General features: G+C 35.3%; 1 protein-coding gene across 2 annotated transcripts in view; it reads right to left on the reverse strand.

The window, feature by feature from the left end:
- The window catches only part of COPG2 (COPI coat complex subunit gamma 2), a 268,489-nt gene that overhangs the window by 191,297 nt on the left and 50,014 nt on the right, over positions 1 to 27,178 (reverse strand). For both annotated transcript variants that reach the window (XM_043872663.1, XM_043872662.1), the window contains exons 10-14: positions 9,897 to 10,030; positions 9,072 to 9,139; positions 7,069 to 7,257; positions 1,646 to 1,741; positions 1,103 to 1,346 (exon numbers count right to left, since the gene is read on the reverse strand). In XM_043872663.1, coding sequence (XP_043728598.1) covers positions 1,103 to 1,346; positions 1,646 to 1,741; positions 7,069 to 7,257; positions 9,072 to 9,139; positions 9,897 to 10,030 — 731 coding nt within the window. The remainder of the gene's footprint in view (positions 1 to 1,102; positions 1,347 to 1,645; positions 1,742 to 7,068; positions 7,258 to 9,071; positions 9,140 to 9,896; positions 10,031 to 27,178) is intronic.

Here is a 27,178-nt window from a genome sequence, read left to right on the forward strand (position 1 = left end):
CAATGCCACAGCATATCAGCAGAACTCTGAAAGTGATCACCAGAAAGAATGTGGATGTTGAGAAGACAACCCCCTAAAGAAAACTAACATTTTAAGGAATGGAAGAGAAGCTCTGTAAAGAAGACTGAGGAATGATGGAAAGATGCAGGTTATTTGTGGAAACCAAGGGAAGAGAGTTTCATGAAGTGTTTAGTCAACAGCCCATCAAATTGACTGAAGTGAATAAGGATAAGAACATTAAAGTGTCCAACTTGATTTTCCAGCTAGCTTCTAAGTAATTTTTTTAAAAAACAGCTTCAGAAGATTTTTAAGGGAGAGAGCAAGATTATAGTGAATTGAATAGGAAATGGAAAGTAAGTTCAGAGAGGCAGCTGATAATGGCTGCTTCAAGGTTCCGTAACAGGAAATATGGTCAGTACCTAGTGAGAGACAATGAATCAAATGAAGGCCTGTAGTTTTTTAACAGGAGAGATTTGGACCAGTCCACATGCTAAGGAGAAGGAACAATTAGAGAGAAGGAAGTAAAAAAATTCCTAAGATCTGTTCAAAAAGTCACTTAAAAGTTATAGTGGGAGTGGTGGTCCACATTCTGAAGCATGTTCTATGCGACTGAGATAGGATCCCTGGAGGTACCTGATGATTTTGAAGTTCTGTGACATCCACCTATGTATTTTATTCTCCTGCTGTACAAAAACCTCAATATTTATTGATGTCTTATGTAACACAGGACAAGGAATAATCATTAAGTGAATAAATGAAGGTTATAAAATGTCACTGTAACAATAAAAAAAAAAAAAGTTATAGTGGGAGACAAATTTCAAAGACATTCATACTTGAGGCTTTAACTGAAAAAAAAATGGATGACACCATCAAAGTCTTCTGTCAATCTGAAGGTCAAGGGTTATTTGTCTCTGATACAAGGCTGAAATCAGGATGGAAACTGGAATACAGAGAGCTGTATATCTGAGGCCTAAGTATGCACCAAGATCCCACCACCAAATAGACATTGCAACGTCATTTTCCAATTTCATTACCACCCCCTTGAGTTAAGCATTTCCCAAGATCATCAGTTATGCTCATCATCAGTGCTCCAATTACTCACCAGCTCTGACGGCCTCATTCTCCAGGACAACCCTATTAAAAATAAAGCGGATATACTTGGAGGGGACAGGTGTTCTGGGGCCCTCTTTGCCCAACAAGTGTAGGATCTTAGTAGCCAGAACGGTGTGTTCACAGTCCTCGATGAATTCACAGAGGTGGGCTAGACCTGCCTCTTTACTCTCAGGGTTCTCTTCCACAATGCTGATTATGCAGTCCACGATGGCCCGCTTATATTCAAAGCCTCCCTGGCAGAAAAGAAAAACTGCCATTCACTCTGAGGGTACTGTTTGGAAAATGATTTTACTCCAAGGCTTATGATGTAACATTCAAATTTCATTTCCCTTACCTTCTGAAAGAAACAAAAATATTTTTTCCTTCCAAGTGGGAAAGTCAAAAACAATAATATGTCTAGTAACAAGACATAAGCTAGAATTGAGAATATTATTTGACAGCCATGTTGAGATTATAAAGAAAGCTGCTTTAAACACTAGGATATAAGAACTGAAGCGAGCAACTCCCCACAATTAAAAAGCAGTCCACCTACATCATCTCGGAGCATGTTGGAGAGGAAAGTCATCATGACACTGTGCTTTCGAGGGTACTTCTGACAGAGAGCACTAATTGCCTGTACAACCACGACCTGTAGGAAAACAAACAAAAGGACACGCACCTTTTCAATGGCTGTACAACTGCCACCTAGAGAAAGACACAGAAAGGCCGTTCCTCTTCATAACTTCAGCTGCTTAGGCATACATTCCCTCTTACTTACCACAAGCTAAGAAGGTACCATAATTAACTAAAATGACAATAATGGCTCTTTGTGAAAGAAAACCAAAGAGGAAAGGAAAATAGAAAGCAATGTAAAAATGAAGTGCATTCAAGAGACCCCTCCCTTTGCTCCAAAGCAAAATAAGCTTCGAGCATATTTTAAAATTTTACTTTTAAAATTTTCACATAAAACTTTTAAAGTGAACAGTAAAGATAAAAAAAACTTAAACAGACTGCTTTCCAGAGAAGAAACAGAGAAAGTCACTAAGGAACTACTTCAAAATGGTTTCTAGGAAGTTTTTACCACAATTTTAAAGACCAGTGTCAAGAAGTAAAAAGGGTGTGAGACTTTTACCCTACTTGCAAACTTTAGACTACCATAATATCATGGATGCTAGAAGAGAACACAAGGATCCTGAATGAGAGATGAAAGACAGTTATTTACTCACAGCAAAAGCAGTAGCCAGTGTATCGGCATTTGGGGCTCAGTTTTCTGAGCCCCAATACCCACAGGATGATGCAAAAAGAACTAGATAACTTGAGTCCACAGTAGGCAGCATTACAGGAGAATCTGAGATATGAAACTTGAATATGAATCTGAGATATGAAACTTGAAACTTGAATGACAGTGGGCAGTAAGCATGCCAGTCATTTATTCAGAAGGGAAACATCATCTTTATTACACCGGGCAATAAGCATGTTTGCTTTTTGCTCTATAGGAAGGACTAACTGTCTCTTCTAGGGCTGTATGGAAATCTGCCCTTTACTACTTAAGGGAGATGCTTACATCTTTTGAGATTGGAAGAAACTTTGTACTATACAAAGGGAGCTTTGCTTTTTGCTCTATATGAAGGACTAACTGTCTCTTCTAGGGCTGTATGGAAACCTGCCCTTTACTACTTAAGGGAGATGCTTACACCTTTTGAGATTGGAAGAAACTTTGTACTATACAAAGGGAGCAAAACTGGTATAGTAGGAAACAAAGGGCAGTTAGTGTGTAATTTGCTGGGTGTGCAGAAATGCAAGAAATTTATGGAGACTGGAGAATTGTCTCCCAATAATCAGACAGTCCCAAATCTATATATGTTGTTTCAGAGCATAGAAAATGAAGGGAAATAACCACAATCTTTATGAAGCAATGACACATAAACCTAATAAAGATAGTATATGTGCAGAGAGAAAAATTATAGATGGAAATCATTTGTGAATATTGATACAAAAATTCCAAGTGATATATTGGCTAACAGACTCCAATCCTACAGTAAGAAAAGGATATTCCATGATGAAATGGAATGTATACCAAGAATGCAAGAATGGTTTGACATTAGAAAATTAATATAATTCATCAATATTAATGAGTCTAAGAAGAAAAAGAATATGACTACATTCACAGATGCTGAAAAGCCTTTGATAAAATCCAACACTTATTCCTAATAAAACTTCTTTTTTTCATTTATTTTTGGCTGTGCTGGGTCTTCATTGTGGCACACGGGCTCTTCATTGCTGTGCATGGGCTTTCTCTAGGTGTGGCAAGTGGGGGCTAGTTGCAGTAAGCAGGCTTCTTATGGCGGTGGCTTCTTTTATTGCAAAGCACAGGCTCTAGAATACATGGGCATCAGTTATTTGTGGTACATGGGCTTAGTTGTTCCATGGCACAGGGGATCTTAGTTCCTGGACCAGGGAACTGGACGTCCCCTGCATTGGCAGGTGGATTCTTAACCACTGGACCAGGAAAGTCCCTTAAAAATTCTTTAAAATGTAAGATAGGAATGGATGGAAACTTTCATTTTATGCACACACACACACATACTCCCTCAATCCTACTGGCAGCATATTACTTAATGGAGAACCCCAAGAGTCATTTGCTTTAAGATCAGAAACAAAAAAAGGATGAGACTACCTTGACTATTATTTAACATTATTCTGGCACTATTAGCCAACGTGAGTAGACAGGAGAAAACAATTGAGGAATAAAAATCAGAAAATAAAAAAGACAAAATCGTCTTTATTTACAGATGATATAACAAAATAATATGGAAAACTTCAGAGAATTGATGATAAAACTAACTCAATAAAATAATTCATCAAGGTAGCAGGTTGTAAAGTTAACATGCAAAAATAATACTACTCATACACATGAATAATAACTACTTAGAAGATATAGTGAATAAAAGAAGATTTATAATAGAAACAATAAAGTACATAAGAAAAGAATTTTTAAAACATTCAAATCTAATATAAAAATACCATAAAATATTCATGAAAGGCACAAAAGTAGACTTAAATTTTAAAATATCCTTTGTTCTTGGTTAGGATATCTCAACAGTATTATGTGTTCTCCCCTAAGAAAACTTATAAATTTAATGTGATCTCAATAAAAATGCCAATGAGATTTTTTAAATGAAGCCACTAGATGGGCTAATACTAAAGTTCAAAAGAAATATAAGCATGTAAAAACAGCTAAGGAAAATAAAGAGCTATGAGAGAAGACTAACAGATATTAAAACATCCTTACAAATTTTTAAAATATTTAGTAAAATATTTAATACAAATATTTAAAACAGTGTGTGGTACTGATGTATGAATAGATAAAGGGAACAGAAGAATAGAACAGAAAGCCTCCAAACAGACACATATGTATTAATACATATGGAACTTTAGTATATGGTAAAAGTGGTATCTCAAATACTGGGCAAAGACAACACTTTAAATAAAATTGTGGGGGGTGGACAACTGGACAGTCATTGGAAAATTGTAAGATCCATTTCTCATTCTATATAAATATAATAATAAAACCTAATAGATCATATATTTAGTATGAAATTATACATATACTACAAGAAAACATGGGTGAATTCTTTCCCCCCCACCATGGGTGAATTCTTATTACTCAAAAGCCCAATGCAGTAAAAGATCAACAAATTTGCATAAAAATTAAAAACTTGTGCATGACCAAAGTATCATGAGAAAAGTCAAAGGACAAATGACAAATTGGGAGAAAATATAACATGTTTCACACTTAAAGAACTAATATCTCTAATATACCAAAAACTTTAATAAAGGAAACAAAAGAACAAAAATCCTATAGAAAATTAGAAGAAGACATGAGCAGACAATACTCAAAAAGATATTAAATGATCTTTTGAAAAAACTTCAAAATACAATATATATACTCTACTGATGAGGGTATGGGGAAACAGGCTGGTAGAATTTAACATTCTCTATGAAACTACATATTTATCTACTCTTCAACCTAGCATATGAACTTCTAGAAATTTACCCTCAGGACACACCACCAAAATTTCAAGAAAACACAGACATAAGGTTGTCTACTGCAGCATTATCTGTAACCACAGAATACTGCAAAGTATCCAAACGTTCACACATAGGAGATGCATTCAATAAACTACACTACAAAATGAACTTCATAACCTCCCAAGGTTTCCCAAAGATTCAAAATGTCTATTTGAATACACAGGCTACGTAGGTTTTTTTAAAAGTAGGTAAATACAAGAAGAGAGTAAATAGGGTCAGTTATACCTCTTGACTGAGAATTAAATAAAAATGAAGGAATAAAATCTTTTAATTTAATTCATCTAAAATTTATTGCTATTTTGATTTTCTTTGACACATTCTCACCAGTTCTACTCAACACTATATTGGAAGTCCTAGCCATTTTAGTTCCGTGAAAAATACCGTTGGTAGCTTGATAGGGATTGCATTGAATCTATAGATTGCTTTGGGTAGTATAGTCATTTTGACAATATTGATTCTTCCAATCCATGAACACGGTATATTTCTCCATCTGTTTGTGTCCTCTTTGATTTCTTTCATCAGTGTTTTAAAGTTTTGTATGTATAGGTCTTTTGTTTCTTTAGGTAGATAGACTCCTAAGTATTTTATTCTTTTTGTTGCAATGGTGAATGGTATTGTTTCCTTAATTTCTCTTTCTGTTTTCTCATTGTTAGTGTATAGGAATGCAAGGGATTTCTGTGTGTTAATTTTATATCCTACAACTTTACTATATTCATTGATTAGCTCTAGTAATTTTCTGGTAGAGTCTTTAGGGTTTTCTATGTAGAGGATCATGTCATTTGCAAACAGTGAGAGTTTCACTTCTTTTCCTATCTGGATTCCTTTTACTTCTATTTTAATAAGGCAAGAAAAAAAAGGAAAGGTACTTGAACTGGAAATGAAGTATCTATTCACAGTAACATGATTATTTACATAAAACAATCCTAAGGGATGTATATAACAACAATGAGAACCAATAAGGGAACTTAAAAAAAAATAAAGGAACTTAGCAAGAATATTGAGTTATGAGAAAGTTAAAAAAAGTATTTTAAATATAATACTAGTAGCAAACAATGAAATAGAAATGTTAATAAAACAGATTTTAAAAAGCATAAAATATTTAGATATGAATTAAACAAAAGATGTGCAATACCTCTAGAGTAAATGCTACCAAACATTGCTCAGATAAATTAAAGAAGACCTAAATAAAGGGCGCAATATGCCATATTCATGAACTGAAGAATCATTATTATTAAGCTGTTAGCTCTCCCCAAACTGATTACAGATTTAACACAACTCGAATCATAATCCTAGAAGGCTTTGTTTTACAGAAATTATAATCTGATTCTAAATTTTATATGGAAAGCAAAGGAACTAAAATATTACAAAAAAGGAAAAAGTTGGGAGACCACACATTTAAGAGGTACCATAAAGCTACATTAATTGATACAGTGTGATACTGGCATAGGACCAACTAATAGTTGCACAGAATGTGATAAGCATCCCAGAAACATACCTACAACTGTATGGTTATCTGCTTTTTAGACAAAGATGTCAAGCACTCCAGTGGGGAAAGAGAAATGTTTTAAATTATGCTGGAATAACTAGAAATCACAATGGAAAAAAACCTGAACTTACACACAAATATTAATTCAAGTTGGATCATAGACCAAAATGTAAAAGCTAAAACTGTAAAACATTCACAATAAAACATGGCAAAGTATCTTGAAGACTTAGACAAACGTTTTTGAGGACACAGAAAGCAATAACTGTGAAAGAAAAAAATTAATAAATTAGACTTCATAAAAATTTAAAACCTTTGTTCATCAAAAGACACTATTAAGAACAGAAATGTTACGGTAAGCCAGAGACTGGGAGAAAACATGGTCATATTTAAACTCCTACCTTGAACTCATCTGAGATTTCAGACACAAAGGATGATATCTGCTTCATGAGTCTGTCCACACTGCTCTCACTTCCTGTTTTGAGAAGCGTAGTAATGGCCAGGGTAGCAATGCTTCTGTTTGAGTCTGTGATCAAGTTTTCTAGGTCCAGATTGCAGGCAGTGACAGCAGAGGGGTGCTTCATTGCCACCTTGTCGAAGGGCAAGAAAAAAAATTAAGCAAATTGCTACTAATAAAGACCAAAATTTTAAAAAATAAAAGAGGAAAATATGAATTTTAATTAAAGTAAATGGCTTTTGAAAATCTAAGTGAAACAGCATAAGTTAAAAAATAATTATTTCAAGATGACTGCTTTGGATTAATAAAGTATGCTATATTATTTGATAAATGATTAGCTGCTAGTTATAGTACTGCATAGCACTTTATCTTCATAGGTTTCTATAACCTTTATAACAATATCACAGTCTGTCTTTTACTATAGTTGGACTGTTTCTCCTCAAAGTACATGTGTTCATGGTTATCTATTCTACTAGATGTTAGGATCTCTGAGAGTAGGAGCTAGAATTATAAACATTGCTCAAAGATATTTAAACTTAGTATCACTTACAACACCTCTGGTATTTAAGCAAGCAAACTCCAGTCAAATTGGATTGGACATGGTCACTAAATGGACATGGACATGTCATTGACCTGATTCTTTGCTTTTATTGATGATGTTCACTTCTCTGCCTAACCCAGTACTGGTATAGGATCCTTTACCATACAATGCTAAAATTTTGAAAACTCAGTAAAGTACTGGCATCAAAATTCACTTCACAGCAAAACATGACCCAAACTAATGTAAAACTAAGTATTAATTTATTCCAGTTAGTGAGGATAGCCATATATATAAAGCAGAAATATTACCGTGTCTGTGTCTAATGGCTCCAGGCATAAAGGGATTAGTATTAATTTAAGAGATGGCACGATATTACCTCTCTAAAATTCAAAAATTGGTGAGTTCTCAGATACATTTGGCTGCAAGATCATAGATGAAGAAATGTACACCTATATCAACTCTTCAAAATACAATTCCTATTGTTCTATAAAAGTTTCTTCCTTGGCTGCTCTAAATTTCTCTCTTCTCCAATTGTTCATACAATTAATTTATAATCTAATGTAGTATATAAGTACATTAGATCAGGCTTCTATAATGTTAAACTTTCATTTAAAATGTTTATATGTTATTTAATTCATCCTATGCTTTGCACTGTATCCTCCAGATTTACGCTGTCCAATGTGGTAGCCAACAACTACATGTGACTACTAAGCATTTGAAATATGACTATTCCAAATTGAGGTATGCTATAAATACAAAATAAACTAGATATCAAAGACTTAGTATGAAAAGCTAGAAGGTAAAAATGTATCAATACACGGTCAGTATAAAATTATCAGATATATTTTATAAACATGGTGGTAAATAAGATGTATTATTAAAATCAATATCATTAAAAAATTTAATATGGCTACAATAAAATGTAAAATTACACAAGTGACTCATATAAGTGTTTCTACTGGATAGTGTTGCTACAGACCAGTCTTATCCAAGAGAACTTTCTGCAGTGATGGAAATATTTTATATATGCAGTGTCTAATGTGATAATCAATAACAACACATGGGTATTGAGCACATGAAGTGTGACTGCAATGACTGAGGAACTGAATTTTTAAATTTTTGCTTAATTACAATTAACTTAAATGGAAACAGCCACTTATTGCTAATGTCTGTCATATTGGATGGTATGGCTCTTGAATGTAAAATGCTTAAAGTCAGAAATTATAATCCTTAGTTGAATAATACTACCTATGGCCATATGTAAGGCCACAAATGCAAGTGAGGTGCTACAGAAGTGAAGCCCATAAATCATATCTACTAACTTTGGATGGAAAGCCAAATGCTTTAATTTAATGTTTCTCAATCAAACACTGATACAAAACAATAGTTAGAAAAGGAACCCCTACCTTGTTCAAGGTCCTCACAGCTGCATATCTCAAAGCTGGCTTAGGAGAACTACAGAAAAGCTGAAGAACTAGGAAAGAAAAAGAGTCACTGTTAATATAGCTCATTTCAACGTTTAGCATATTTCTGAAAATATAGCACATGAAGAATCATATTAAAAATACACATAAGGAAATTAGATCATAGCATCAAAAATCCACATAAAAATATACCATCAAAACTAGAAAAAGTACTTTTTGTTGAGTTATAAAAACTTTAAATATAGGAAACAAAGTTTATTCTTTTTCCTAAAAAATTAATATACCCATTAATATCTGAAGTTAAAGAACAGGAATATTTATAGTTATAAGAGAAAATGGGTTTTTTAAACATGAAAGAAAACTTAATTTACTTGTTTTTTACTTTTTTTCTCAGTAAAAACTTACATGTTCTGAATATGAGGAAATAACTTCAGAAAGAGGAGTACAGTCACCCTTCCACACCTGCTGGGACCCCTGGCAGATACCCAAATCTGGGGATGCTAAAGAACCTTATAGAAAATGGTGTAGTACATTCAGCCCTTGGTATCTGCAGGTTCTACATCTAAGGATTCAATCAACCATGAATCAATCTAGTTGAATCAATAGGATGTAGAACTAAGGACATAAAAGTACAACTATCATTAAAGTACCAAAATAAATCATCTACTTATCAGAATGGAAAGGCTATATATACAGAGCTAAGGTTTGAAAATATCTAGTTTGCAGACCTATGGAACTTAAAAAAACATAAGACTATAAACTTATGTTTATAGTTTATCAAAGCCAGTTATCAAATATACAACTAACCTGAAACAGCAGGTGCCAACTCCCTTGCAGTACAGTTAGGAAGATGAATGATAGCAGAAGCAGCTTCATAAATAACCATTTCATGTTTATTTCGCAAGCAGCTCTCAATGAAATCAAAGACTGGACTTTCATGGCTAACAATAAATAGACAGGGCCATAATTAGACATCATAAAGAACAGAGGCAATGTGCACAGTGGTTAAAAGCACAGACAGAATGAGAAGCACTTTGGAAATATGAATGAAGGACCTCTGAAAATCGACCCCTCCATAAAAGCAATGAGAATACCAGTGTAAATTTAAAAATCAACTTTTTCAGCACTTTAGAAAATAGCAAAAGGCTTGCAACAATCCTAGAAATATTTATTCAAGATGAATTGCTGAATTTTCATAAGAACAGTAAGCTTTCCAATATTTTGTTTGCTATGTGTGCTCAATCACTTTAGTCATGCCCAACTCTTTGCAACCCTATGGACCGTAGCCTGCCAGGCTCCTCTGTCCACGCAATTCTCTGTGCAAGAATACTGGAGTGGATTGTCATGTCCTCCTTCAGGGGATCTTCCCAAACCAGGGATTGAACCTGCATCTCTTATGCCTCCTAGCACTGGCAGGCGGGTTCTTTACCACTAGCGCCACCTGGGAGGCCCCTGTATTCTGGTATTTTAACTTGCTCTACTTCATGCCATCTTCCCAGCTTCATGGGAGCCTTGAAAAGCAGGGCCTCAGAACCATACTAGCTCTGAAAGCCAGCAGCCTTGGAGCCACTGAATGGGGCAGATGAATTTGGAGCATCATCAAAAGCCCTGTCCCTAGACCACTGTCACAGCTTGACCTGAGTGATGCTCCCTAAAAATGCCCCATTCATGAAGCTGATCTCTTTTTTTTTCTAATGGGGGAACATGCCACACAACACTGGGACCTCAGTTCACCGAACGGGGACTGAACCCATGTCACCTGCAGAAGCAGCATGGAGCCCTAACCACTGGACCGCCAAGGAATTCCCCAAAGCTAATTTTTATCTCATCTCACTCAGATGTCATTCAGTGAGGGAAGTCCTATCCCCAGGAGATCCGTCTCCCCAAAACCAGCAGCAATTGCTGAACACTGCAGTGCCATAGGCAGTGATTCTAGCTGGGGCAAACAAGAAACTGGCCCAAAAAACATAAAGAGAAAATATAAGAAATGAGATGCCCGCTTCTGACATACTCCTAGGATCTAGAAGGCTGTGCAAATACCCAGGAAATTTCTGACAGAGCTTGAGCCTCTCACTCATGCTTGACTTTGAGTTTCTGCACAATTAGGAAGGGAAGGCTAAGACAGAGCTATGAATTGCCAGATCATGGGAGGCATGCTCCAACACACAAAGTGCCCACTGATAAAAAGATGGGAGATATGTTGGTCAAAAGCATTTCAGAAAATCTGTGAAATTATTATCCAAACACTCAGCTAACCAAGCAGAGACTTCAGTAGGGATAAAGAATGACAAAGAGTAAGGACCACAAAATTACTTCTGGAAAGTCACTACACAAACAACAACAACAAGCAGCAACAAAAACAAACTCCAAGGATGGAGAAGGGGGAAGTAAGAGTGCCAGAGTTAGCACAGTATATTAAATATCCAGTTTTTGACAAAAAAGTTATGACACACACAAAGAAATAGTGAGATATGGCCCATATATACAGGAAAAAAGCAGTAGAAATTACTCAAGGGAGCCCAGATGTTGGATTTACTAGGCAAAAACTTTAAGTCAACTAATATAAATATGTTCAAAGAAGCAAAGGAAACCATATCTAAAGAATTAAAAGGAATTTAACAATTACAGGCATGACAGTCATGCTTCACCCAAAGGAGATTATCAAAAAAGAAAAAAAAAAGCCAAATAGAAACTCTGGATTTAGAAAAGTGTATAACTAGAATAAAAAATTCAAATCTGCTTGGATAAAAAAATAAGAACCTACAACATACTGCCTACAAGACACTCACTTTAGAATGAAAGACACAAACAGACTGAAAATGAGGGGATGGAATAAGATTTCATGCAAAAGGAAACAACAGGAAAGTAGGGGTAGTGATATTCATATCAGACAAAATGGACTTTAATACAAACTCTATAAAGGAAGACAAAGGAGGATACCATAAAATGATAAAGGGATTAATACAAAAAGCAGACATTAAACTTGTTAATATGTGTGCACCCAATGTAGGAGCACCTAAATATATAAAATAAATACTAACAGACATAAACGGAGAAATTAACAGGAATACAGTAACAGTAGGAGACTTTACCATCCCACTGACATCAATTAACAGATCTTTCAAGACAGAAAATTAATAAGGCAAGAGAGATCCTAAATGGCACAAAAGAATGGATGTACTTAATTGATATCTACAGGATATTTCATCCCCCTTCCAAAAAAAAACAAAAGAAATACACACTCTTTTCAAGTGCTCATGGAACATTCTCTAGGATAGACTATATACTAGAACACAAAGACAACAGAAATTATTCAAGACAACAGAAATTATTTCAAGCATCTTTTCTGCCCACAACAGGATGAAACTAGAAATCAACCACAGAAAGAAAGACGGGGAAAAAAACAATTACATGAAGACTAAACAGCATCCTACTAGAAAAAACCAATAAGTCAATGAGGAAATCAGAAAATATTTCAAGACAAATGACAATGAAAAACACAACCTTACAAAAATCTACAGGATGCAGCAAAAGTAGTTCAAAGAGGGAAATTAATGATACAGGCCTTTCTCAAGAAACAAGTAAAATCTCAATTAATCTATCCTACCACCTAAAAGAACTTGGGGAAAAAAAGAATAAACAGAAACCAAAGTCATCAGAAGGAAGGAAATAATAAAGATTAGAGAGGAAATAAATAAAACAGAGATCAAATAATAATAGAAAATATCGATGAAACCAAGAGCTGGTTTTTTTGAAAGGACAAACAAAATAAACAAGCCTCTAGCCAAGATAACCAAGAAAAAGAGAGGACCCAAATAAACAAGAAATGAGCAATAACAACCAATGTCACAGATATGCAAAAAAACATAAGAAAATACTATGAACAATCAAGATGAAATAGAAAAGGTTTTGGAAACATAGTCAGCCAAAACTGAATCAAGAAGAAACATAATTTGAACAGACCAATCATTAGAAGTGAAGTCAATTGCTGATTCATGTCAATGTATGACAAAACCCACTGAAAAAATAAATTAATTAATTAAAAAAAAAAAAAAGGAAAAAAAAAAAAGAAGTGAAGTCAAATCTGTAATAAAAAACAAACCAAAAAACTCCCTGCAAAAAAAAGTCCAGAACTGGATGGCTTCACTGGGGAATTCTACCAAACATACAAAGAGGAACTTAATCCTATCCTCAAATTATTCCAAAAGATTTAAGAGGAGGGAACATTCCCAAAGTCATTCTATGATGATTCACCCTGATACCAAAACCAAAGACACTACAAAAAAGAAAATTACAAGCCAATATCTTTGACAAATAAAGATGCAAAAATCCTCAATAAAATTTAAGCAACCCAATAATACATATAAAGGAGCATATACCATAGTCAAGTTGGATTCATTCCAGAGTCACAAAGATGGTTCAACACATGCAAATCAATGTGATATACCACATCAACAAAGAAAAAGACAAAAACCACATGATCATCTCAACTGAAGTAAAAAAGGCATTTGATAAGATTTAGCATCAATCCACAATAAAAACTCTCACCAAAGTGGGTAGAAAGGGGATACATTTCAACATACTAAAAATCATTTATGACAAACCCACAGCCAACATAAATACTTAACAGTGAAAAGCTGAAAGTCTTCCTGCTAAATTCTGAAACAAGACAAGGATGCCCACTGCTATTCAACATAATATTGGAAATCCTAGCCACAGCAATCAGACAAGAAAAAGAAAAGAAAAAGTAACCAAATTTGAAAGATAAAATTGTCATTCTATGCAGATGACATGATACTCTATATAGAAAACCCTAAAGACTCCACACAAAAACCATTAGAATAAATGAATTCATCAAGGTAGCAGAGTACAAGATTAATACACAGAAAGCTGCTGCATTTCTTTACAGTAACAATGAAATATCAGAAAGTTAAAAAAAAAATCTGTTTAAAATCACATTAAAAAAAGAAACACCTGGTAATAAACCTAACCAAGGAGGTAAAAGAACTATGTGCTGATAACTCTAAAACAATGATAAAACTGAAGATGACTCACAGAACTGGAAAGATATTCCATACTGTTGGATTGGAAGAATTAATATTATTAAAGTGACCATACTACCCAAAGCAATCTACAGATTTAAGGCAATCTCTATCAAATTCTCCATGACATTTTTCACAGAACTAGAACAACAATCCTAAAATTTGTAAGGAACCACAAAAGGTCCAGAATTGGCAAAGCAATTCTGAGAGAAAAGAACAAAGTTGGAGGTATAATCTTCCCAGACTTCAGACAATACTACAAAGCTACAGTAATCAAAATAGTGTGGGATCTGCACAAAAACAGACATACAGATCAAGAGAACAGAATAGAGAGAACAGAAATAAACCCATACAATTAATCTTCAGCAAAGGAGGCAAGAATATGCAATGGAGAAGACAGTCTCTTCAGCAAGTGGTGCCGGGAAAGCTGGACAGCTACATGTAAATCAATGAAATCAGAACACTCTTTCACACAACATACAAAAATAAACTCAAAATGGTTTAAAGACACATAAGAATGATACCATAAAGCTCCCAGAAGATAAGAAAACATTCTCTGACATGTAGCGTAGCAATATTTTTCTTAGACCTGTCTACCAAGGTAAAAGAAATAAAAGCAAAAACAAACAAATGGGACCTAATCAAACTTAACAGATTCTGCATAGCAAAGAAGCCCACAAAATGAAGACAACCTATAGGGGTCTTCCCTGGCGGTCCAGTGGTTAAGAATCTACCTTCCAGTGCAGGAGACACAGGTTCAAACCCTGGTCAGGAAACTAAGAACCCACATGCCACAGGACAACTAAGCCTACAATGCCACAACTAGAGAGCCCACGGACCACAACTAGAGAGCCCATGCACTGAAATGAAGACCCAGCACAGTCAAAAAAAAAAAAAAAGCTATTAAAACAAAAGGACAACCTACAGAATGTAAGAAAATATTTGCAAACAAGGTGACTGACAATAGGTTAATTTCCAAAACACACAAAGAGCTCATACAACTCAGTATCAAAAAAAATAGAAAAATTTAAAACTGGACATAAGACCTAAATAAACATTTCTCTAAAGAAAACATACAGATGAACAACATGCATATGAAAGGATGGTCAACATCAGTAATTAGAGATATGCAAATGAAAATCCCAATGAGGGGGACTTCCCTGGTGGTCCAGTGTTATAAGAATCCACCCTGCATTGCAGAGGACGCAGGCTTGATCCTGGTTAGGGAACTAAGACCCCACATGCCTTTCGGGGCAGCTAAGCTTGTGCACTGCAGCTACTGAGCCTGTGCACTCCCGAGCCCAGGAGCCCCAGCTAGAGAGCCCGTGTGCTGCAACTGCTGAGCCTGTGCACTCCCGAGCCCAGGAGCCCCAACTGGACAGCCCGTATACCACAGCTAGACAGTCCTTGCACTGCAACAGAAGATCTCACGTGACACAACACAGACCCCACGTGCTGCAACTAAGACTGGGTGTGACCAAATAAATATTTTTATTAAAAAAACACAATGAGGTATTGACTCACACCAAAGATCTACACACAGACACACCACAGTTGAAGTGTGAAAGGCATAAGACAAAAGAATGACAGCAGCAGGATAAAAGCTACTCAACACCTTGCAGAGTTGAGGTACAATACGATTACTGGCTTTTCATCTTAAACAATGGAATAGAGAATCCATATTCAAAGTGCTGAAATAAAAAAAAAGTCAGAATGGCTATCATCAAAAAGTCTATAAATAATAAGTGCTGGAGAGATGTGGAGAAAAGGGAACCCTCTAACACTGTTAGAATGTAAACTGGTGCAATCACTAGGCAAAACAGTATGGAGGCTCCTTAAGAACTAAAAATAGAGCTACCAATTGATTCAGTAATCCTACTTTTGGGCACAGAACCAGAAAAGACAAAAACTCTAACCTGAAAAGACACATGCAGCCCAGTGTTCACAGCAGCACAATACAACAGCCAAAAAAAACATGGGAGCAACCTGAATGTTCAACAACAGGTGATGGATAAAGAATGTGTATATATACATACATATATATTATTAATACACACACACAATGGCCTACACATACACACACACACACACAAGAACTATATAACTCAGCCATAAAAAAAGAATGAATAATGTTGCGATACACCTGAAACTAACACAGTATTGTAAATCAACAATATTTCAATTAAAAAAAAGAGTTCAGAAACAATTTTTAAAAAATTAAAACCTGCACTCCAACAGCTGATTTGTACCAACAGTAGTTGAAGACAGGTTAAACTGAGATAATCCAGCTAAAGAGAATAAAGAATGAAGGAACAAAGAACAAACAAACAAACAAAAAAACAGCCTTAGAAACCTGTGGAATATGATCATGTGTATCAACATTTTCATGACAGAAATGCCAGAAGGAAAGGGGAGAGACAAAGGAGCAAAAGGAATATCCTGAGAAATAATGACCAAAAACATCCAATATTTGTTTAAAATATTAATGTACACACTTGAGAAGCTCAACAAATCCCAAGTAGGAAAAATACAAAACGATCTACACATAGACACACCACAGTCAAAGTGCAAAAGACATAAGACAAAATAAGGACAGCAGTAAGATGAAAGCTACTCATCACACTGTAGAGAAGAGCTACAATATAATTATTGCCTTTTCACCTTAAACAATGGAATAAAATATCCATATTCAAAGTGCTGAAATAAAAAAATAAAAATTCTCTATCTAGCACAACTAAGATCTAAAAATGAAGGTTAAAAAAGGACATTCTCAGATAAACCATGCCTAAGACAATGCATTGCTAACATACCTTATGTTATAAAAAATACTAAACAAAGTCTGTTAAACTGAAAGACTGACTCCAAACAATGACATGAATAATCAAGGAGATACAAAGAGCACTAGAAATGATAAATATGTGAGTTAATATAAATGATTCTGTAAATATTGTTTTTATTTTTCTTAACTAAAGGACATAAAATTGTATAAAACAACTATAACAGTGTATGTTGGATTTATAATGCACATACAAGTAATATACATGACAATAATAGCAAATAGGAGCAAGGAGAGAACAGAACTACACTGGAGCAAAGATTCTATATCTTACTAAAATTAAATTAGTCCTAATCTGAAGTAGATTGTGGAAAATTAAAATGCATATTCTAATTCCCAGAGAAACAACTTTTAAAAAAGTAAAAATACTGACAGAGGAATTAAAATATACTGAAAATGTTAACACAAAATAAGGAAAAGAAGGAGAGAAGAACAAAAAAGGAGACTTCTATAGAACAAACAGAAAAATAGCAAAGGTTAAATACAAGCATATCAATAATTATATTAAATGTGAATGGTCTAAACATTCCAACAAAAAGACAAAGATTGCCAGATATGATGAAAAAAAGCAGACTCAAACTATGTGTTGTTTACAAAAGACATGCATCAGGTTCAAAGATACAAATGAGATGAAAGTAAAATGATGGGAAATGATATGCTCTGCAAACTACTCATAAAAGATCAAGGGTGGCTATATTAAAATCAGACAAACAGAATTTAAGAAAAAAATATTACAAGAGATAAAAAGAGGTATTTCATAATGAGAAACTGGTCATTACAGTAGATTGATAAAACAATGATAAACATATACAAACAACAGAACCTCAAAATACATAAAGCAAAACTTAACACAAAAGGAGAAATATATCATTTAACAATAATAGCTAGAGACGTCTAAACCTACTTGATAGTTGATAGAACACCTAGATAAAATCATTAAGAATGTAAAAGACTTGAACAATTTAATCACTCAACTCAACCTACAACATTCAACCCAGTGACTGTAATATATACATTCTTTTCAAGTGCACATACACAGTTCTCAAAGATATTAAACGTCACTCATAAAACAAGTCTGAATACATTTAAAAGGACAGAAATCATCAAAATATATTCCCCCAAAACAACTGAATTAAATACATGATCAGAAAATCAATCAAGGAAATCCTCAATATTTAGAATTTAAAAACCTATTTCTAAGTAACCCATGGGTCAAGAATAAATCAAATGAAAAACAAGAAAACATCTGAAACAGAATGACAACAAAAACATAACAAATCAAAATTTATAAGATATAGCTAAAACAATGCTTCAAGGGAAATTTACAGCTGCAAACATCTATACCAGAAAAGAAGAAAGCTCTCAAATCAATAACCTAAGTATCTACAATAAAGAAATCAGAAAAAGAAGAGTAAACCAAGCACAGAGTAAGGAGAAAGAAAGTAAATAATAAAGATCAGAGCAGAGATCAGTGGACAAGAATGCAAAAATATAGTAATTAAAAAAAAAAATCAATGAAACACAAAGTTAGTTCTTTGTAAAAATTCAACAAAATTGACAAACTTTTAGCTAGACTAAAGAAGAAAATAAAAGAGAAGGAATACAAATTACCAAAATCAGGAATGAAGTAGAGGACACTACTACTGACACTAAAGAAATTTAAATGATTCTAAGAGAATATTATAAACAACTATATGCCAACAAACTTAGATGAAATGCCAAAATACCAAACTACAAAACCTGACTTACAAAGAAAATATAGAATCTAAACAGAACTATGAGTTAGTTATTTAAAATCTTACCTCAAAAAAAGCAGGGGTCACAACAGCTTCACCAGCTAAATCTATCAAGTATTTAAGGAAATAATATCAATCTTTCACAAACTCTTTTAGAACATAACTGAGGGTAAAATACTTCCCAACATATGATGTGATGCCAGTATTACTCGATTAACAAAGCCTGACAAGTTCTCACAAGAAAACAATAGATTAATATCCCTCCTGACACAGTCATATAGCTCTTTAATAAAATATCAGCTAACTGAATTCACCAATATTTAAAAAAGAATTATAAACCATAATCAAGAACAAAAATTGATTTAACATCAGAAAATCTAATTTATGTTACATACCAAATTAATAATGAAAGGGACAGAAACCACTGATCATCTTAATAGATTAAAAAAAAATCAACAAAATCTAATATCCATTCATGATAAATACTCTGAAAAAGACTAAAGATTGAAGAGAATGCCCAAAACCTGATAAAAGGCATCTTCAAAAAAGTTATGGTTAACATCATGCTTAATGCTTTCTCCTTAAGATTAGGGACAAGGCAAGTATACCTGCTTTCACCACTTCTACTCAACATTGTTATGAAGGTTCAAGATGATATAATTAGGAAAAAATTAAAAACATCTAGTTTGGAAAGAAAGAAAATTGTCTTTGTTCTCAGATGACATGATCCTGTACGTGAAAATCCGAAGGAATATCACACACACACACACACACACACAAATACACAAGTGGAATTAATTAACCACAGCAAGGTTACAGGATGCAAGATCAACATGAAAAAATTAAAAATAAACTGTATTTCTATATATTGGCAAAAATTAATCCAAAACAAAATTAACAATACTATTCAAAACATCAGAGAGAATAAAATACATAGAAATAAATTTAATAAAAGCAATGCAAGACTTTTACACTGAAAACTATAAAATCCTGCTGAGAAATCTAAATAAATGGAGAAAAATTCTGTTCATGGACTAGAAGACTCACTATCAAGATGGCAATTCTCCCAAATTGGTTTATCCAAAATAGATCTATTCTATTCAACGTAATCCCAATAAAAATACCAGCAGGCTTTTTGTTGTAGAAATTCAAAGCTGATCCCCAAATTTACATGGAAATATAAAGGACCTTATCTGTAGGGCTTCCCTGGTGGCTCAGCCAGTAAAGAATCTTCCTGCAGTGCAGGGGACCCGGGTTTGATCCCTGGGTCAAAAAGATCCCCTGGAGAAGGAAATGGCAAACTACTCCAGTATTCCTGCCTGGAAAACCCCATGGACAGAGGAGCCTGGTGGGTTATAGTCCATGGGATCACAAGAGCTGGTCACAACTTGGCAACTTAAACCATCAACACCTTACCTGTCTCCTGAGTAGCCTGCTTGCAGATCAAGAAGCAACAATTAGAACCAGACATAGAACAACGGACTGGTTCAAAATTAGGAAGGGAGTACATTGAGGCTGTATATTGTCACCCTGATCGTTTAACTTACATGCAGAGTACATCATGTGAAATGCTGGGCTAGGTGATGCACAAGCTGGAATCAAGACTTCAGGGAGAAATATCAATAACCTCAGATATGCATAATGATACCACCTTTATGGCAAAAAGTGAAGAGAAACTAAAGAGCCTCTTGATGAAAGTCTAAGAGGAGAGTAAAAAAGCTGGCTTGAAACTCAACATTCAAAAAAACTAAGATGAGGGCATGCAGTCCCATCAATTCACAGCAAAAGATGTGGAAAAAGTGGAAACAGTCACAGATTTTATTTTCTTGGGCTCCAAAATCACTGCAGATGGTGACTGCAGCCACAAAATGAAAAGATGCGTGCTCCTTGGAAGAAAAGTTATGACAAACCAAGACAGTTTATTAAAAAGCAGAGACATCACTTTGCCAACAAAGGTTCGTCTAGTCAAAGCTATGATTTTCCAGTAGTTATGTATGGATGTGAGAGTTGGACTATAAAGAAGGTTGAATGCTAAAAAACTGATGCTTTCAAATTGTGGTGCTGGAGAAGACTCGAGAGTCCCCTGGACTGCAAGAAGATCCAACCAGTCCATCCTAAAGGAGATCAATCCTGGGTGTTCATTGGAAGGACTGATGCTGAAGCTGAAACTCCAATACTTTGGCCACCTGATGCGAAGAGCCGATTCACTGGGAAAGACCCTGATGCTGGGAAAGATTGAGGGCAGGAAGAGAAGGGGGCAACTGAGGATGAAATGGCTGGATGACATCATCAACTCAATGGACATGAGTTTGAGCAAACTCTGGGAGATGGTGAAGGACAGAGAAGCCTGGCATGCTGCAGTTCATGGGGTTGCAAGGAGTCAGATACGACTTAGCAACTGAACAACAATAAAGGGCCCAGAAGAGTCAAAACAACTTTCAAAAAGCTAAATACAGCAAACATAGACAGATCTGAATGGAAAAACAGAGAGCAATTCAATAATATTGATAGGAGAGGACTTCAATACCCCACTTTCAATAGTGGATAGAACATCCAAATAGAAAATCAATAAGGAAGCAATGGATCGAAACAACACTGACCTAACATATATATAGAAACTTTCACTCAACAGCAGCAGAATATACATTCTTATCAAGTGCACAGGGAACATTTTCCAGAACAGATCGCATGTTAGGTCACAAGTCTTTAAAAATTTAAGAAGGTTAAAATCATACCAAGCATCTTCTTCAACCATAATGTGATGAAACTAAAAATAACAAAAGAAAAACTGGAAAATTCACAAATATAAGAAAAATAAAAACACACTCCTGAACAAACAATGGGTCAAAGAAGTAATCAGTAGAGAAATTAGAAAATACCCTCAGATAAACAAAAACACAGCACTCCAAAATCTATGGGATGCAGTTAAAAAAAAAAAAAAAGGGAAGTTTATAGCAAAAACTGAAAATTTTGAAACACCATCTATGATAATATAGATACAAAATTAAAAATAATTGCCAGAGAAATGCTGAAATTAACAAGTGAGTTTAACAGAATATGGGTCATTTTGTCCAAAACTGATCTTCTGGCCACTCAGAAAAGAAGCCAAATTCCTATTAACCTCCATAACAACTGGACTCAGCTGAATGTGTAATCAATTCTGGTCAATCAGAAAGCCTGGACTGAAGCTCCTTCCCAACATGCCAAAGGAGTGGATGATACTTCCCCAACAGCAAAAGGTGGACATGGAGTAGCCCATGGCCACTAGTATGCCATGTCATACATCTGAAAAGGTTTGGATCCCAGTCTTCGATTATGCCAGAGAAGGACTGCTCCCCTCAAAACTTATGCTAAGTCATCAAAATAAGGTCTAGGCTATCCAATTTGTTCACATATAATTGTTAACAGTAGTTTGTTTTGACCTTTTTTTATTTCTGTGGCATGAGATATAATGTCTGCCACTTATTTTTTCTGCATTCCACCCCTGATCACAACAGTGAGTGGTAGGTGCTTCACTACCTAATGTAGTTTAAAAATCTCAAATCTCAAGGGTCATAATCCTTCTCTTGGGATGAGAAAAATGGTCCTGATAGATGTCTGTACACCGTTCTAGAATAAAAGGGCAACGTGGAGCTCAGTGCAACTAGTACTGCTCCAGTGCATGAGTTTTGCCCAATAAATTTTACTCCAGTAGGTCAGGTATGAATTTTGCTTGGAAATCTGTACTCACCTGCATAAAAATTATTATAGGAAGGTGGGCATCAAGTCAGATTTCTACTGTGGCTTTCTGGAAGTGGATCAAAGGATGAGAGGTCAAAGACTCATTTTGGCAGCATGACCAGTCATTGGGATGGCTGGTCTCCTTAGAGAAAAGTCCCAATGAATGAAAATCTGGGGAATAAGATTGCCCAGGTTAGAACTTGATTGTTATTAATGGTCTTGGAAGGAGTGTTCCAGGAAGAGGAAAACTCAACTGAGGGGAAAGCTAAACAATCCCTGATAACAAATTAAACACACACACACACATAAAATACAAATAAGGATACAAAACTAGAACTGGAAACACTGCTGCAAATGAATAGGAAAAGAAGATTTCTTCTACCATATACCTACACTATTAGAAATCTGTGATGATAAGGCATGTTCTGCTGGTACAGGGACAGAAATATAGAGCAGTGGAGAACAGGAGCCCAGAAACAGACCAATGCATACAAGGATGCCTATTTCATGGCAAAGCTGATACTGCATAGCAATGAGTATAGACAGGTATTTCAACAAACGGTGCTGGAACTACTGGGTATCTATATGGGGAAAAAAGACTGCTATCTTATACGAGTCAATCCTAAAGGAAATCAATCCTGAATATTCATTGGAAGGTCTGATGCTGAAGCTCCAATACTTTGGCTATCTGATGCAAAGAGCTGAAACTCATTAGAAAAGACCTTGATGCTGGGAAAGATTGAAGGCAGGAGGAGAAGGGGATGACAGACGACAAGATGGCTGGATGGCATCACCGATTCAATGGACATAAGTTTGAGCAAACTCTGGGAGGTGGCGAAGGACAGGGAAGCCTGGCGTGCTGCAGTCCATGAGCTACTAAACAACAACAATCTCACACCATATCCAAAAAACAATTCCAGGTAGATTACAGACCTAAAACATGAAAGTTAAAACTATACTGCTTATAGAAAACAGTACAGATGATACAGTTCAGAACTTGGGGTAGAAAATATTTCTCGATTAAGACACCCAAAATATCACTCCAAACGTAAAAGAGTGACATTATATTTAAGAACATTCTGTTCATTAAGATATCAAAAAAGGAACAGACAAACTCGAGTGCAAAAAACTATTTGCAACACATAAAACCAACAAAGGACTCACATCTAGAATGCAGAAGAACTAGAAATCAATAAGGATAAAGTGGATAACCCAAACTCCTTCCCCCAAAATTGCAGCAAAATACCAAAAGGTATTTAAATAGAATATCAAATGGTTAATTAATACAGAAAAAGGTTTTCAAACTCATTAGTAATTAGGAAATTACAACTTAAAACCACAATGACTTGTCAAGGATGCCAAGACAATTTAATGGAAAAGGAACAGTCTTTCATCAAATGGTGCTGCGTGCTCACGCTCAGTGGTGTCTAACTGTTTGCAACCCCACGGACAGCAGCCTGCCAGGCTCCTCTGTCCATGGGATCTCCAAGGCAAGAACACTGGCGTGGACTGCCACTTCCTTCTCCAAAATGGTGCTGAGACAACTGCAAACTCATATTGCAATTGGATATCCGCATGAAAAAGATGAAACTGAGCCCCTACTTCAAATCATACAAAAAATATCTCAAAATGGATCAAAGATCAAAATCTGTAAAAAATAAAACTCTCAGAAGAAAGAAGCAAAAGTTTAAGTCTTTGTGACCTTGGATTAGACAATGGCTTCTTAGGTAAAATAACAAAAGCACAAGCAACCAAAATAAAACACCACACATATTAGGCTTGATCAAAGGACACTATCAAGAAATTGAAAAGAAAGACCACAGAATGGAAGGAAACACTTGCAACTTATATGTGTAATAAAGTTCTAGCATCCAAAATATATTTAACAACTACTGCAAATAAAAGATAAATGACCCCATTTTTATAATAAGAAAAGGATTTGAAAAAACCTTTCTCCAGAAAAGATACAGAAATGCCCAACAAGCACATGAAAAGATGCTCAAACTTGTTAGGGAAATAAAGCCTTTCTTGCTATCAAACCAAGAACTTCTTCATATAGTTTTTTTCAATAAAACTTTTCCAATGGAAAAAGAAATCCCACATTGATATACCTCTTCATACTTCCTATGGCATGTATAATTTCAAAAGACAGATAATAGTAAGTGTTGGTTAGAATGTGGAGAAGTCAAGAGTCTTCACACATTGCTGTCAAGAATGCAAAATGGTGCAACTACTTTGTAAAACAGTCTGGCATTCCTCAAAATGTTAAACATAGTTCCATTATGATCTGGGGATTCTACTCACAGGTAAATGTCCAAAAGAACCGAAAGCATGTTCACATAAAAAAACTATGCATAACTGCCAATAGTGGTATTATTCATAAAAGTCAGAGTGGAAACAACCCAAATGTCCATCAACAGATGAATGAAAACAAATATGGTAGAGCTGCCCAGTGGAATACTATTCAGCCATAAAAAGAATGAAGTACTGATACCTCTATAACATAGATGAACTCTGAAAACATTATTGTGTGTTCAGTCACTCAGTCGTTTCCAACTCTTTACAACCCCATGGACTGTACAGCCTGCCAGGCTCCTCTGTCCATGGGATTTTCCAGGCAAGAAAGAATACTGGAGTGGGCTGCCATTTCCTCCAGGGATCTTCCAGGCCCAGGGATTGAACCCGCATCTACCACATCACCTGAATTGCAAGCATATTCTTTACTGCTGAGCCAAAGAAACCAAAAACTAAAGACCACATACTGTTTGATTCCATTTATATGAAATGTCCAGAACAGGCATATCCATAGAGATGGGAAGCAGATTAATGTTTTTCAGGGCTTGAGGGGAGGGTAGTATAGGCAATGGGACTGTTAATGGGTTGTCGGTTTCTTTTTAGGGTGGTAAAAATGTTTTGGAGTTAGTGGTAGTGGTTATACAACTTTGTGAACATACTATAAAGGCCACTGAATTACACACTTTAAAAAGGTGAATTTTATGACATGTGAGTTATATGTCAATAAAAAAATATAGATTAGTAAAATTATATTAGTAAAATTTTAAAATTTTGACAGTATCAAGCCTCAAGAAATCTCACACTGCTGGCTAGAATGTAAATTGGTACAATCACTTTGAAAAAAGCTCAACTTACCTAGTAAAGAGATGTATACCCAATGATCTAGCAATTCTATTCCTAGATATATACCCTATAGAAATGCATACTTACATACAAAGAGGTAAAACTATGGTAATGAAACAGTGTGGTATTAGGTACAGAGATGCTGTTTATAGCCATTTCATTATTATTAAGTGCTCAAAACAGAAAACAATCCAAATGCCCATTAATAGAAGAATGAATATAAATAAATTGGGAAGTATTCAATCAAGGAAATATAAAATATAATTAAAATGAACAGCACTCTTAAGACATTGCTCCACTGCTGCCTTGCATGCAAAGCAGCTGAGAGAAACCCGAAGTAAAACTATGGGTCAAATTATCTTTACATAAAATTTAGAACCTTTTATTTATTCTTGATGCTAAAAGAATTCACTGTTAGAACATACTTGCCTGTGTTTATCTTTGTCCGTCATTCTACCAGCATTTGGTGCTTTTTTTAATTTTGTTTTTTAACTCTAACGACTATTTCTTTATACAGGCCTGAGAAATTATCAGCCATTTTTAAAAGTTAACTTTGTATTATAACAAAAATATAGAAAAATACATGAAGTAACTATTGTGGACTTAATGCCTGCATTCCCCTATCCCTCCCACCAAATTCATATATTGAAGCCCTAACCTACAGTGTGACCCTATCTGGAGAAGGGGCCTCCAAGAAATAATTAAGGTTAAATGAGGTCCTAAGTGTGGGGTCCTGATCTGGCAGGCTTCAAGTCCTTAAAGAGACAACAGAGAGCGTTTCAGCTCCCACTCTTGCTCTCTCGTTCGCTTGCTCTCTCCCTCCACAGGCACCAAAGGAAGATCATGTGAGCACACATTGAGAAGGTAGTCAGCTACAATGCAAGTGAAGCTCCCACAGGACACCAACTCTACTGGTATTCTGATCTCCGATTTCCTAGCCCCCAGAGCTGTGAGAAAATAACTTTCTGCTGTGTAAGTCTCCTAGTCTGTGGTATTCTGTTTGGCAGCCCTAGAAAATGAACACAGTACCAACCCTGAAGATGCCCCAGTGACGGTTTTCCTGGGGTTCAATCCCTTGTGTTGTCCCCACTCACACTGAATAGAGCTGACCTTTTTTATCCAACAAAATGCTGCAGAAATGTTGGGATGTGTTTTCAAAGACAAAGTCGTAAAAATGATTGTGACTTCCACTTTGCACTCTCCTGTATCACCTGCTCTGAGGGAAGCAATCCTTAATATTATGAGGACATTCAAGCAGCAATATGGAGAGGTCTACGTAATAAGAAACTGAGGTGTTCTGCCAACAGTCTGCTTGAAGGTACCAGTTATGTGTGTGAGACACATGGAAGCAGATTTTCCAGCTTCTGTCAAGTCTTCAGATGACTGCAACTCTGGCCAATATCTTAAGTGCAACTTCACAAAAGACCTCAAGCAAAAACCACTCAGCTAAAATACTCCCAAATCCCTGGCCTACAGCAACTGTGTGGGGAAAATAATTATTATCCTTTTCATCTGATTAAGTTTTACAGTAATGTGTTATACCTGACACATAATTAAATCATAGGTAAATTATTTAAAAAACTCTATCTGCAGATCATAAATGAATTATAACAAATC

Source organism: Cervus elaphus, chromosome 18 (assembly GCF_910594005.1).
Source record: "Cervus elaphus chromosome 18, mCerEla1.1, whole genome shotgun sequence".
Lineage (NCBI taxonomy): Eukaryota > Metazoa > Chordata > Mammalia > Artiodactyla > Cervidae > Cervus > Cervus elaphus.